This window comes from Puma concolor, chromosome A3 (assembly GCF_028749965.1).
Source record: "Puma concolor isolate L17-30 chromosome A3, mPumCon1.1.hap2, whole genome shotgun sequence".
Classification (NCBI taxonomy): Eukaryota; Metazoa; Chordata; class Mammalia; order Carnivora; family Felidae; genus Puma; species Puma concolor.
This window is the reverse complement of record NC_141669.1, coordinates 35,773,435-35,788,258: the sequence shown is the minus strand read 5'-3', so window position 1 is coordinate 35,788,258 and position 14,824 is coordinate 35,773,435. Positions and strand designations below refer to the sequence as shown.

Below are 14,824 nucleotides of genomic sequence, written 5' to 3'. Positions count from 1 at the left end.
CACTCCAAGCGGCCAGGAGCATCAGAGCGGAGGCTGAATGACACAGGGTGAGCTGTCCCAGAGCTGTCCTCAAGGGCCTCAGCACCCCTGCCCTCTGGCAAATCACAGTACCCGTTTCCGGCCGCCCCAGCATGCACCCCTCCACTTCTGGCTTGGCCTGGGCCCACGACTCATGCCTCCCCAGACAGCGTAGTCTCAAACCAGGCAAGTAACCAATATTCGGTCAAGGCATGCTACTTGAGTGGGTGGAAAGAACAACCAAGCCCATGCCTGGTGACGTGTTCTCCACACCAGACCCCGGGCCACATGACTCCTGGGGACAAGAAGGAACTCTGGAACGGGGCTTCCGGGAGCCCCGGCGCAAACGGGCATTCCGAGGCTTGGGGGCCCGGCCCGGGTGTGTGCGAGAAGAGGTGAGAGAGGCTGTGCTGCCCTCCTGTAGGGAAAAGGGGGCCCAGCCTAGCACACACACGTGCGTACGGCCACGGGAAGAGCCACACACATGGGCACACACACAGATACGTTCAAGTACACACGGCATGCAGGTGTGTGCGAGCCGAGCACAGACACCCACACCCGTGGCAGCAGCCACATACATAGACCCGCACACGTACATATGCACCCACGTTCCAAAAAGGAAGTGGGGCCCGAGCCATGGACACATGGCCTTTTCCCCACAGGGTCCAAAGCCAGTAACAGGAATAAGGTTGGAGACAGCCTCCCTGAAACTGCCTCCTTCAGCTCTGGAGACAGACAGAACTGGGCCAGGACACCCACACGGTGGGGCGGAGGTGGGGGGCAGAGCCGAGGGGCTCCTCCTGCAGGTGAGGCCCCCCACCAGCACCTTCTTCCTTCCACTTCTTGGATACTGCCGGCACGAGGAAAGGCGAGGTCTGATGAAACAGCGTTCGAGCATTTTCCCAGGCACTGACTTGAGACCGACGCTCGAGAAGTTGTTTTTTAAACAAAACAATATTTTATTGATGCATCCTCAATGTTCTGTATAAATATAAAGTGCTAAGTTTCCAACCCCCGCCCACAGGGCCGGGAGGAAGTGGGGGAGGGAGTGTTAAATGTCAGCTGAACACAAATAACTTTCCAGCGCCTGGCCAATACAGGCGTGAAACACTCACACACATACACACGTGCGCACACGCAAGCACAGAGGTCCGGACGCCACAGACGCGTCACTTCCCCAACACCCAGCTCCCCAGGAGCTCAGGGCTCAGACTCCAGGCCTGTAGTGGAAACCCCCCCCCCGCCCCTGCAGGCGGGGCTCCTGATTGTCACAGCTTGTTCCCTTAGAGCTCTCGGGCTGCCAAGGGCTTCAACACGGTGGTGGGACCAGTGGGAATCCATGGGTGTAGAGTCCAGTCAGTTTCTGCCAGGAGACAGAGGGGCGAGGGGAAGCAGACACGCCCTCCATTCTGGTCCCCCCGGGATGAGGGCCAGCCCTCAAACCTAGCAGAAGAGCACCAGGTGAGAAAGTCCAGCATTCCCACATTCCCAGCACCACCAGCTGGGGGCTTTTGGAATTCCAGGGAAGGGGCAGCTTGCCCTGAACGGAGGGACCCGGTGGCCCTGGGGGAGCCAGCAAGGTGCGGCCCTGCCTCAGTGACATAGCACCTGCGTCTCAAACTGTAGCAGCTGCCCCATGAAACTGAAGTTGGGGGAGATGACTCCCCGGCGTTGCTTAACAAAGTCGAAGGCCTCGTCCAGCCTCACGCGGCGGCTCTGGATCAGGTAAGCCAGGCAGATGGTGGCGGAGCGTGAGATGCCCGCCTGGCAGTGTACGAGCACCCGGCCTCCAGCGTTCTTCACCGAGTCTGCAAAGGAGGTGGGGAAGGGGAGGAGGGTCAGACAAGAAGGCAGGCAGGGGAGCTGACAGGTGCCCCTTCAGGTCCCTGGGCTGAGGGCCCCCCTCTTACCAATGAAGCTTATGGCCTCCTGGAACCAGGCACTGATCTCCACCATCTGGTTGTCCTCCACCGGGATGCTCTTGTAGCGGAAAAGGCCCTCAAAGTGGTTGGGGCAGCTGGCGGAGACGTTGAGGACAGCTGTGATGCCACAAGCCTGCAGCCCCTGCAGGTCGGAGGAGTGGCTGCAGCTGCCCAGGAACAGGTAGGGTAAGATCTCCACGGGGCCGCCCTGCATGGGGAGGAGGACGGGGGTGATGGTGAGGTCTTCCCGGCCCAGGCCTGGAGAGCCTGAACACCAGTGAGGGAAGACAGGGCAGGCTGGCCTGGACAAGAGGAGCCCTCAGCCTATCCTGACCAGGATCACACTCAAGAATACGACGACACAAGGGGACACACACAAACACACACCTCCCCCATCAAGGCCCCAAATACACTTCAGGCACACAGATTCACGTGAGCAGCCCGTATCATACACACATAGATGTGCTCCCGTTTGCTGCGGACACACACACACACACACGAATACGGACATGGAGAGACTCCTGGCATCCACAAGTGGCGGCCTCTTTCCCCAGAGGTGCCTATCGGGCAAATACGGAGGTAGCGGGGAGAGCAGTGCACGGAGCCCTGATCTCAACTCACCTGGTCGTAAAAGGGAGCCCTGGCGTCAGAACGGCTGTTCTCGGCCCCAACAGGCGACATGGCCGGGGTGGGGGACTCGGAGCACAGATCGGGGCAGCAGGCCTGGAAGCCGTCGAAGCCGCCTGCAGGGAGGGAGAGGGCCGGTTAGCGGGGTGGGCCCGGCGGGGGCGGCGGGTTGGGAGCGTGGGCCGGGAGGGGGCCGGCGCGGGCTGCGCTCACCTCGCAGGAAGCAGACGGCCGTGGGCCCCGCGCGGGTCTCGGGCAGCAGCGCGGAGAGCAGCGCGTGTGCCGGGCCGTCGGGCGGGAGCGCGGCCACCGAGGCGCTGCCCTCGTCCAGCACCACGGCCCGCGCCAGCTCCCCGCGGGCCAGGCGCGCCCGCAGCGCACGGTCGGGCAGCAGGCAGGCGAGGGCGGCGGCGGGCGGGCCCCGCGCTCGGCGCCGCAGCAGCGCGTTCCAGGGCACAGGCCGCGCGTGGCGCACGTGGTGCCGACAGAAGGCCAGGAAGGGGCGGCAGTCGAGCAGCAGCGTGCGCTCGGCCTCCCGCGGCTCCCGCAGCAGCGCGCCCAGCGCCGCGCAGTCCAGCTCGCGCGCCGCCTCCAGCCCCATAGCGACGGCCGTGGCTCTTCGGGCCCCTCTAACCGCGCTTCCTCTTCTTGTAATCCGCAGCGCTCCCGGACTCTCACGGCCTCCGCGCTGCCCGAAAGGAGGGTTCTGGGCGCCCTGGGCGGCGCCCCGGCTTAAGTACCCCTGGGCCGGCCTCCCGGGTCACCATACAAGGGCAGCAGGAAGGCGCCGGCGCCCGCCCCCGCGGCCCGCAGCTGGCGCGAGCTGGGCGGGCCCGGGGATGGGGCGGGCGGAGGGTGGGGGAGGAAGCCGGGACCAGCTGGGGAGGGAAGGCGTTTGCCAGGATCAGTGGGGCGCGAATGCCACCCGCCACTTCTGCGCCCTAGCCTGGAAGAACGCTCCCACCCCTTGAGCTGCTCCACACTGCTCAGTGCTTGGGAACTGGCTTCTCAGGTGCACATCCCCGTGCCCGGAGACTTGGGCGCCAGCGGTGCCCCTTGCCAAGCTTCCTCTGCCTTCTGCCTTTCTCTTCCAGGATCTTCCCTCTAGGAATTTGTTACCAAAAAAAATTGACATTGTGATGATTTTTACACTGAAGACTGGGAAGCCATGCTGAGATGGCCCTTTTCTAGTTAGAAATCTCGCACAGGAGAAACTTTATTTCCCCTTCTCCCTCCTCTCCCGCACTGCATGGCTGAGATCAGCACTCTGGGTCTTACAGCAGGTTAGTGGCCAGGCTAGCCCGGACCATTATCCTCTGGGCCCAAGACCCTGGACATTGGCATGAGAAGGACCCCTGGACCTTCCAGGGGAAAGGCAGGGGGCCTATGATGAGTTTCCAGTTATGAGTGGGGCAAGGCTTCCCCTGGGGCCCAGGGAAACCCCAGGGGCCCAGGGCGAAGCACTTCCCCAAGTCACAGGCCTACTCGGAAGGGGAACTCTGGCTGACGTTGCTGGGCTCTCCCTGGGGCCTTGTGGGAATTTCAAGAGCCTCACCGAGGGGAAGAGGGAGAAGAACTACCAGAATCTGCCTCCTCCACCCCCTTACCACGCCCCCTGTCAACCCTTCCTAGGCTGTAGCAGGCCCCCTGGACAACAGGGACCTTGGACTGGCACCAGAGCAAGACAGCGAGCATTGAGAATGGGGAGCTCAGCAACTACATCCCTCTGCCCGCCCCCACCCCAGCCACAAGCCCAGGGACCGGATGTGGTGAGGTCCAGGTGGGGGGTGGGGGTGGGGTGGAGGATCTGGGCCCCTGGGTTGGGGGCAAGAAATTTTGGCCGCTGAACTCCAAAGCAGAGATGTTTGGGAGCTGCCCCCATTCCTGCCCCTAGCTGTGTGGGATTTCAGATCCCAACCCTTAGGCCCCCACTACTCAGTGCCCTGCGTAAGATCCTTCCAGCTCCCTTGCTGTTCCCTGTGTCCAGACTGTCTTGGAGGGCTGCAGCTAGGACCCGTGTCAACCCCCAAGCCCTCTACTTGGCTTATAAACTCTAAACTCCTCGAGATGGTGGGTCTACGTGTCTATAGATGTCGGAGCATGGTCTGTATGCACAGTGTTTGAGACCGTTTGTAGCTTATGTGTGCTGTGGGGAAGAGAGGACCCAGGGAACAGAAGCCCCACGGACTCCAGAGATTCTTGGGGCCAAGTCACTCTCTCATGCCTCAGTGTCCCCATCTGTAAGATGGCAGCTCATAGTTCACCAGCTGTTCACCCACACCGGTTCCAAGGCTATGAGGTGACACCACCTCCTGGGCCCCTGCAGTGTCCTGTCCCTCCCTACAGGCCAGTCTGGAGGCTGATGCGGCAAAGCCCACAACAGAGCCGGGGTGTCTGGGCCACAGATCCCAGAGGCTGATATGGGGCCCTTATCCTTGGCATCAGCCTGGCAAATGACTTAATGGCTGATTCCAGGGGCAAATTACAGAGCATGCAAAAGAATAGTCAGGTCCAGTCTTGCTAACCCGTGGGGCTGGCGTCACCTGCCATGCTGGGAACCACAGCCTTCCAGCTCCTTGGGGAGGAGGAGAGAGAACTGGCCCGCTGAGATCCTGGCTCAGGAGTGAAAATCAGCTCGATGGTAGGGGCTGCAGATCGCGGACTCCCATGCTGGGCTGTTGCCCTCCTTGGGAAAAAGGGACTCGAAGTTCCACTCGGGAGTGGGAGTACATTATCAAAGGTTTGCTCTGGTGACACAGTCCCCGGGGCCCTGCCCAGCGCTCTGCCTGAGGTGGCTGCATATGTGTTGTCACCCCCCTCGAAGCCACCTGCTGTGGGGCTGTCCCTTTTGCAGCTCTGGAACACAGACTCGAGGAGGCCTGACTTACCACTGAAAGAGGAGCTTCTCTTTTGCCTCCTTCCCCCTCTTCCCAAACTGGGGTAACCCCCACCCCCAACAACAGGGTGAAAGCCCAAGGCTGGGGTAAGAAGAAAGGGAGAAGAAGACGCAAACCCACGTCCCACCCCCACTTCTGCTCTGACTAAAGAGCCCAGACCTTTGGTGAGTCATGGCAGGGGATGTCTTCCCTCCTCTGCCACCTCCTGAAGGAACACCGTCCCCCCTTGGCAGAGGGGAGGCAGGGCTCCGGGCACACACGGGTGAAGACAGAGTGAGGAGGGGTCTCAGTTCGACTGGATGCCCCCCAGGCTGCAGGTTCTGGAGGGCGGACCCCGCTCGTCACTAGACCGTAAGGGACAACAGCAGGGGTGTGCCATACTCAGTTACAGAGCGGGCACTGTGAAGTAGGTTTGGGACCCACCTTCATTTTTTTTCTTTTTAATTAAAATATCTAATTGGAACAAATGATGACGCTGTGTTCTTCTTTGTAACCACCTGCTCGGACAGTGAAGTGTCATTCACCTCCTGCCTTTGGGATTCCTGGTCTTTCCCTGCCCCCCCCGCCCCCCCCCCCAGCACATCTACCCAGCCCCCACGCCAAGTGGTTTCCCTTCTACAATCGCGAAGCTCGAAGCTCTGTGCTGATGTGGGCTTGTGTGTCGTATTCCTTCCTCCTCCTTCCAAACCTACACCCCAAGCCTGTGCCCCAGGAAGGAAGGAAGAAATGAATGGCATGGTTACCATCCTCTATGCCAGGGAGGCACGAAGGTGAGAGTGACGAGTGATGGGCACCCTCAGCCTCATCTGAGGAGTGAGTCAGGGTGACGTCAGGTTTCCTGTGCCAGGCCTCTGCCTAGGAGGCACGGCGGCTACCCCCACAGGCTCCTGCCAGGCGGGCATGGTGACTGCATGCTCTTCGAAGATGGCCCTGTCCAGCACCACGGGGAGCCTCCAGGGGTCAGAAAGCCCGACTCGGAAGAGGGTCCTCCTGTGGCCGAAGGGGCTGGCATCTGTCCCCACGCACATTGTCACATGTATTCGTGGGCAGGAGCACAGTCGGGCAGTCTGCTGGGAAAGCTCTCCTCCCCACAACAGATATGTCGAGAAGAAAGTCTCCACTGTTGAAGCCGGTGTGGCTTTGACACCTCTCGAACATTAGCGCCTTCCCCAAGCGTCCGTATCCAGATCACTCTTTCCTTGTGCATTGGCTCATTTACCGGCCCCTCACTCAAAAAATGTATTTTGAGGACCTGTGATGTGTCAGGTACTTTTCTGGGTGCTGGGAATACAGCAGTAAATCACAAACCACTGCCCTCAGGGTGCTGACCTCATTGTTTCAATAATATTTGTTTTTGTGATTATGTCGTATTCATGGCAAGTGAGACTAGTTATCCACCTAGAGTAATGATATAGTTGGATGGTACAGATGGGACCCAAAGATGTTAAAGAGTGTGACACAGGTGGGAGAGTCAGGACTCACTGTCCAGGAGAGAATCCCCACAGCCCCTTCCAGCTTCTGTGTGTTTCTGGGGTCTGGTTCTCCCTCCTGCCATGGTCCCCCATCAAGAGAGGAGCATGAGGCATGGAGGACAGGGGCGAGAGCAGGCCACAGCCATGACGAAGGGCATCTGGGAGACCCGGTCCCATTGCCAAAGCCAGAGCCAGCTCCCCTGGGCAAGAGCCATGCTCCACGGGCGTATCCATCAAAAGGACCCGGGCTGCACCCCTGGATGTGCCCAGGCTTGGGGCTAGGGGAGGCACTCTTCCCTTGGCAGGCACCCACCCCCAGCACACGCTGGGCCCCCAGCGCGTGCCTCTTGCAGCCGTGAAACGGTCCCTTCCCACCCTGTTGGCCAGATGTGCCCTTGGCTTAGGATGAAGTGGCCGAGAAGGGAAGAAGAGGTTGCTAAGGAAGAGCTCAGTCACCAGTGGGAACGGTTAGGCAAGAGGCGAGGGATTCTCAGAAATGTGACCACACTGCGGTCTCAGGGTGCGTGGCTCTGTGATAAGAGGACTCCCAGGGCTGCCTCACGGCCAGGGCTGGGGGCAGTGTGAGGGGTGGCAAGGGGGCTTGGAGGCCCAGAGGAGCCAGAGACTGTTCCTTCCCACCTGTCACCCCTGACACCTTTACCACCACCAAAGACCAGGCCGGTCCCCTCCCCTGAAGACGAGTGATGCCACCAGCAGCAGGGCAATGGCCCCAGCGTGTATCAGTGAGCCCTGGGGGCGCTGGAGCCACATTGCCTTGGCTCAAACACAGCTGGGCTGCTTCCTTGCTGTGTGGCCTTGGACAAGTCACTTAACCTCTCTGTGCCCTCGTGAAACAAGAGCACTGCGTTGGGGGTCTCCTAGGCATTCCTGCATCTAAGCTTCAGGGCTTGGGGGCCGACCTCATTACCCAGGCTTTGCAGACAGGGAAACCCAGGCCCAAAGGGGTCAGGTGGTGGAACCAAGGCCACACGGCCCGTAAATGCGAAAACTGGGAAGCCTGGCTCTGTCCTAAAACCTGTACGGGAATGGTCACATTCAAACCTCAGACAGGCCTAAGAGGTAGGAACGACTGGTACTTCAAATACAAATGGGGGAACTCAGGCACCAAGAGGCTAACTAAGTTACCCAAGCTGTCGTAGCTTGGTAGATCGTAGAGCCAGAGTTGGAGCTCACAATTTTGTGTCCCTCCCTCCAGCCCTCGGAATCCAGATCCCCACCCCACCCACCCAGGCTCCTCTTATCTGCTCCTACTCTTTTTTTTTTTTTTAATTTTTTTTTTAACGTTTATTTATTTTTGAGACAGAGAGAGACAGAGCATGAACGGGGGAGGGGCAGAGAGAGAGGGAGACACAGAATCGGAAACAGGCTCCAGGCTCTGAGCCATCAGCCCAGAGCCTGATGCGGGGCTCGAACTCCCGGACCGCGAGATCGTGACCTGGCTGAAGTCGGACGCTTAACCGACTGCGCCACCCAGGCGCCCCTTATCTGCTCCTACTCTTGCCCAAAGCCCTTCTCTCGGCTGGGCTCTGGGCACGCAGGCGGCCATCCAGGAGGACCTTGCTATTTGTAGGGCATCAGCGCTATCTCCTGGCTCGGCCACAAAGCCCTTGAGGATGCGGGGTGCACAGGGCCCCAGACAGCCCGATGCTCAGCTCACGGCCACAGCCCGACGCACCTCTGTAGATATGTTAACATGTCTCTGTGCTAGCCCTCAAACGGGAAGTTGATTACATAGGAAGTCGAAAATCCACGCCGTTGAACAGAGGTCAGTGTCAGGATGGGGCCTGCTAGGCCCCTCACTCCGACCTTCTCCCGGCTCCAGAGCAGAAGAGGAGCCCTCAGGTCCCCACCGCAGGGAATGGTTCCTGAGAGGAAACAGGCCAGCATATGAGTAGAGAAGTCCTCGGAACCCGTGCAGGGAGCCATCGGGGGCCGCTGCAGTGGCTCAGGGGAACTGGTTGGACCTGGGGTGGTAAAGAAGTTGGAGAATGTGTCCAGATCAGGTGTGGGGAGAACGAGCAGGGACTGTGGACAGAGCCACTGGAGGAGGGCTCCCGGGTTTGGGCTGAGCAGAGGGCTGGACAGCTGTCTAAGGGAAGGATGAGGCCAGGCCTTCCTCTCCTCCTTCCCGACCCCGAGCTCTGCCTGGGCACCTGCTCCCCCAGCCAGGGGACCCAGAAGCCAGCCAGGGGACGCCAGCTGCTGTGTGTGCTCACCACGTCCCGGGACTTGGTTTTACAGTCTGGAAGAGGGCCGCTTACTCAGCACGTGTGAAGGAGAAGGGCAGAGAAGGGAGGCCACCTATGCCACAGCCAGAGAGGAGCTGGGGGGCTGGAGGACACAGGGTGCCCAGGAGTGCCCTGGCTCTGAGGCTGGCTGTAGCAGCACAGATGGCTTGGGGGTTGAGAGAGGAAGTGTCTGGAGAGGATTAGGCGGATCAGGGCCACAGATCGGATTATGCTGCCCTTGAAGAAAAGCTGAAGCCCTCACCGTTCATGGAGTCGCCCCTGGACCTCTAGAGAGGGCCATGCGCACGTGCGTGCACATGCACACACCCACACACACGTGCATGCACAATCACACGCGCACATGTTCTTTGGAGGGGAGATCACCCTGGGAGGTCGCGAGGCTAAACAAGATGGCCCGCATTAGTGTTGGACTCTGCAAATACAGTGGCAAAGACTCCCCTGGGTGTCAGGCCCTGTGCTGGGTGCCCCAGGGACACTTCACTATGAGCTGGGCTTTGCTGTCATCCCCAGTGACACAATTCCTTATAGCCCATCCACTACCCCAAGTCAGGGAGACGGCGATACAGGCAGAAATGTCCAAGGAGCCAGGCCTGGCTGTATTCTCGGCAGGTCCTTTTTTGAGCATCCCAACCAAGGTGCCCTGCTTCTTCCCAGGGGGAAGCTGCTGTCCTGTCTCCCCAGCCTGACTCATGCATAGCAAGGACTGGGCAAGGAGTGCCGGCCTCAGTTTCCCCAGGGGCAGGGGCAGGCCTCCGATTTAGTCTGACACAGGAAAGGGCCCTGGGGGCTAGGCCAGGCGGGTCACCGGTAGTTTCGCAGGCCCACCTTCCTGGAGCCTGCAGTGGCCAGGTAGGCACAGATGCCCAGTGTTCCTGCCATCATGGGGCTGGCTGGCTGAGGCTGCAAGATCACGCTGGCCTGAGCGCAAAAGAGCAGGAGGTTGGAACGAGGCCATGGGCCCCAGGGTGCAGCCCCAAAGACAAGAGTCGTTAGGCTAGAAATCCAGGCGGTTAGACCTCCCCACTGCTGGTCTGGGTACTAAGGGTGAGGAAGGGACACCAGAGACACAGGAGGGCCAGAGGGTGTGCTGTCCTTGCCCAGAACCCATAGGAGGACCCACGGGAGGGCAGGAGAGCAGTGCCCTGGGAGGTGTCTGGTGCAGCAGCTGGAAAGACCTACATCTGGGAGGCCACCTGCCCCCCCCCACACCCCGCCATTGCTGAAGCCACCGTCTCCAGGAAAACTTGCTAGGCCCTAGTGCAGCCCCGAAGATTTCCCCTCAGGGGCCGGTGTCTCTGGGAGCCCTCCTCCATCCTGCCCTGCAGCCCCACACCATCCCAGGCCCGGCACAGCTGCTGCTCCAGAGACGCTCCCCTGCACGGTGCCGGAGCGGTGGAGTGTCCCCACCTGAGGGTCAGTTCCGTCCCCAGCCTGAGGCTCTTGTCCATCAAGGCCAAAGGAGTGAGAGGAAGCCGGCACTCTGAGTCAGAATTGCAGAACTGCCCCCCCCCCCAATAGAGCAGGTGCCCCAGAGCCTGGGGACATCTTCCCATCTGGGGACTGAAGCCCCTGCCGAGGCAGGGGGGTGGCAGACGTGAACTAGACAGCTCCTTCCAGCACAGGATGCTCACCAGGTAGAACAAGATTTTTGGTTGCTTCCCCACACACCAGAATTTCAGTTCCCTGCACCCTTCCCCCACCAGGCCCCTCTGCCCAGGCCGCAGACTCTAGCCCAGAACGTCTAGGGCTAAGGGGCCTGGCCATGGGTCTCTCCACATGCCGCCAACCTTCCCCAGCTCCTGGGGGCCGGGGCCTGCCTTCTGCTGCCCCACTGGAGACCCCAGACCCTGCGGGCTTGCTCAGCTCTGTTCCAGGAGCCCCAGGCATCTGGGTGGTGCCTCACACTGGCTGAGAGCAAGAAACACTCAGCAATGTTTTCAAACTCACACTTTTTGTGGACCTACCAGATGCTAGGTACACTCTATGGCATTTCTCATTCTTCGCTTTATGTCACTTGAAGAGATAGGAATTACTGGGGTGCCTGGGTGGCTTAGTTGTTACACATCGGACTTCACCTTAGGTAATGATCTCACAGTTCGTGAGCTGGAGCCCTGCTTTGGCTGAGCACAAGTCCTGGGTGAGCCCCACTTCGCTCTCTCTCTCAGCCCCTTGTGGGATTCTCTCTCTCTCTCTCTCTCTCTCTCTCTCTCTCTGCCCCTTGCTCACTTGCAACCTCTCTCTCTCTTTAAAAAAAAAAAAAAAAAGATAGGAATTCCCTTAACTTTGACAGGAATTACTTTTTCTCCCCACTTTGCAGATGAAAAAACTGAGGTTCAGAGATTTTCCCTAATGTGTTCAAGGTTGAGCTGCGATGTCAACCCTTCCGTTCCCCGTGAGGTCCCTGTGCTTAGTGCATTGCTCCTGCCTCTCCAACGACAGGAAGCAAGTCTAAGGTGGACCTGGGCCCCGAACCCCCCACCCACCCACAGTAGCTACAAATTAGAGGGACTGGATCCCATCTTCCAGGGGCTAGGGAACCTCACCACCTTGACTGAGAGATAAGCTCGCTTTGCCTCCACCTCCAGGAAGCCTCCCTGGCGGCCCTGATGGAGCGTCGACTGTCTCTCGACTCTCTCTCGGGAGCACCACAGCACTGTTGAGCCCTCAGGAGCTTGCGGCTGTACCGGAGCCTCTGTGCACTCAGCTGCCGCCTGCCCCTCTCAGATGCCACTCTGTCTGTCTGTCTCTCGGTGCCAAGCAAAGGACTGGAGTCAAGGAGGTGGGTGCAGAGCACTCTCGTGCATCCTTTCTTCCTTTCCCTGCTTTGCCTCACCCAGGCCTCACCCCGGGGAATTTCATTAGCCCTAATCTACAGGTGACAAAAGAGGTCCAGAGAGGACCTGGAAGTGAGACCTGCGAGGCCAGGTCCAGAGCAGGGGGCTGGTGGAGGGGAGGACCTGTCCCGTCTAAGCTCCTAGAGACGCACTCCCTTCCTTCCACCCCTTTTCAGAACTCTCCTGCCCCTGGGCCAACCGCAGTTGCCCGACTGTCACAAGAGGCCCTGTGCCAGAGCCACGCTGAGCAATGAGGCCGTGGGCAGCTGACAGCCGCGGTTCCTGTGGGGGAAGGGGCAGGGGCAGGTCACAGAGGAGCCACTGGGCTTGTCCTCGGTGGTCTCCCATTTCCCCATCCAGAGCTCAGGGCTGGAAGAGAAGTTTACTGCATCCTGGCCAGGGAGGGAATAAGTTGCTGGAGACTCTGGAGCCGTGGGGTGGCCACGTGGGTCTGGGGGACAGGGGGCAAGGCAGTGTCCAGCAGCCTGAAATCTTTTTTTTTTTTTTAATTTTTTTTTTCAACGTTTATTTATTTTTGGGACAGAGAGAGACACAGCATGAACAGGGGGAGGGGCAGAGAGAGAGGGAGACACAGAATCGGAAACAGGCTCCAGGCTCCGAGCCATCAGCCCAGAGCCTGACGCGGGGCTCGAACTCCCGGACCGTAAGATCGTGACCTGGCTGAAGTCGGACGCTTAACCGACTGCGCCACCCAGGCGCCCCAGCCTGAAATCTTTGAGGTGAGGCCAGGCTGGGCTCCCCCATGCCCCCACCCCTCAGGGGGCCAGGGCAGCTCCCCCAGACTGGTGCTATGCCGTGACCGATCTCGACGGGGGGGGGGGGGGGGGGGGGGGAAGAGACCCCACAGCCCCAGTCAAATAAGGGAAACAGAAACTGCTTGCATACCAACAAGGAGGCACCTTCCCCTTCCCAGTGAGCCCTGCTGGGCAGCCCCCTCGTGCTGTGCTGTGGCTGGTGAGTCAGCCTCAGACGCCTCCCGAGGAAGGGCCCAGAGCAGCGCCACCTTGCCTGCCTGCCTGGCTTGTTGTGGGAACTGAATCAGCCGCCTTCCGGAAAGGCATTTTGGAAACTATGAAGGGCTGTGCATGTGTAAATAATGTAAAGGATTATGGAACAATAGGCTCGTGACCCAGCGGCCAGACCTGGGCCCACACCTAACTGCAAGGAAGACCCATTATCCTCGGCAGCCACGTCCCCAGCTAAAATCCCAGGCTCCACCACGCCAAGCAAGCTTGTCAAAAAACAGATCCCGTTTAACGCTCATTCAAGATAACGGAAAAGCAGCATTCTTAGCAGACGAGGAATAGAAAAAAATAGAAGCCTTCTTAAGTCCAGCGAACATCATACTTAATAGCGAAGCTTCCGGATCATTCTCCTAGGAGGAAGAACAAGACAAGCTAGCCCACTAGAACAGCTGCCGGACAGAGGCCTGTGGGTCCTGGTCTTTCAACGGGACAGGAAAGAGATGTAGGAGGAGAACCTAAACCATTGTTATTTGTAGGAAATATGACTCCCTGTCAGAAGAATCTAAGAGAATCATCTGACAAATATTAGCACTATGAAGGGAAATCAGCAAGGTAACCAGATACAAGATCATCACACAATAATCCTTGCTTCCCTACACACACACCCACACACACACCCACACACACACACACACACACACACATACACACACACCCCAATGGGAAATTATAATAAAATGTTGCCGTTCAAAATATTAACAAAAACTATAAGATAACCAAGAAACAAGCCTAACAGGAAGGTGCAAGACCCGTGTGAAGACAGCTGTAAAATTTGGTTGAAAGGACGTGGTAAAGCTAAGTATACAGAGAACTATGTCAGGCCCCATAATAAGAATATTTCACATGAAGATGTGCGGTCCTACCTGGCTTGATCTATAAATGCATTACAACCCAATCAGAATCGTGAGATGTTCTTTTTTTTTTAAATGTTTATTTATTTTTGACAGAGAGAGAGAGAGAGAGAGAGAGACAGAGCATGAGTGGGGGAGGGGCAGAGAGAGAGGGAGACACAGAACCCAAAGCAGGCTCCAGGCTCTGAGCTCTCAGCACAGAGCCCGATGAGGGGCTCGAACTCACAGACCGCGAGATCATGACCTGAGCCGAACTCGGACACTCAACCAACTGAGCCACCCGGGCGCCCCAAACAGTGAGATGTTCTAATGGGATCTGACAAAACTTTTTTTACATTCATGTGAAAAGAGAAAATATTACAAAAACAGCAAAGGAATTTTTGAAAATTAAGAACACACAGGGAGGACTTGTCCCACTTATTCTAAAAATAAACTGCTGGCTCCGTCAGTTAAGTGTCCGACTGCTGATTTTAGCTCAGGTCCTGATCTCACAGTTCGTGAATTCGAGCTCTGAGTCGGGCTCTGTGTGGACAGTGTGGAAACCTGCTTGGTATTCTCTCTTTCTCCCTCTCTTTCTCTGCCCCTCTCTTGTTCATGTTCTCTCTCTCTCTCTCTCTCTCTCTCAAAATAAATGAACTTTAAAAGAATAAGCCACAAAACTCTAGTGATTTTTTTTATAAACCATTCAAAAAATGTTTTTAATGATTATTTATTTTTGAGAGAGAGAGAGAGAGAGAGAGAGAGCACAAGCCGGGGAGGGGCAGAGAGAGGAGACACAGAATCGGAAGCAGGCTCAGGCTCTGAGCTGTCAGCACAGAGCCCCATGCGGGGCTTGAACTCACGGACTGAGATCATGACCTGAGCCAAAGTCAGACGCTTAACCAACT

The 14,824-nt window shown here is 58.2% G+C and overlaps 1 protein-coding gene across 1 annotated transcript; it reads right to left on the bottom strand.

Moving 5' to 3' along the window:
• Positions 1 to 953: 953 nt before the first annotated feature.
• Positions 954 to 3,284, bottom strand: DUSP2 (dual specificity phosphatase 2). The gene is made up of 4 exons (XM_025927308.2): positions 2,781 to 3,284; positions 2,562 to 2,683; positions 1,929 to 2,148; positions 954 to 1,826 (listed from the first exon to the last, which is right to left on the bottom strand). The coding sequence occupies exons 1-4, from the start codon at positions 3,166 to 3,168 to the stop codon at positions 1,612 to 1,614; spliced, it is 945 nt and encodes a 314-aa protein (XP_025783093.1). The 5' UTR covers positions 3,169 to 3,284; the 3' UTR covers positions 954 to 1,611.
• Positions 3,285 to 14,824: the final 11,540 nt, after the last annotated feature.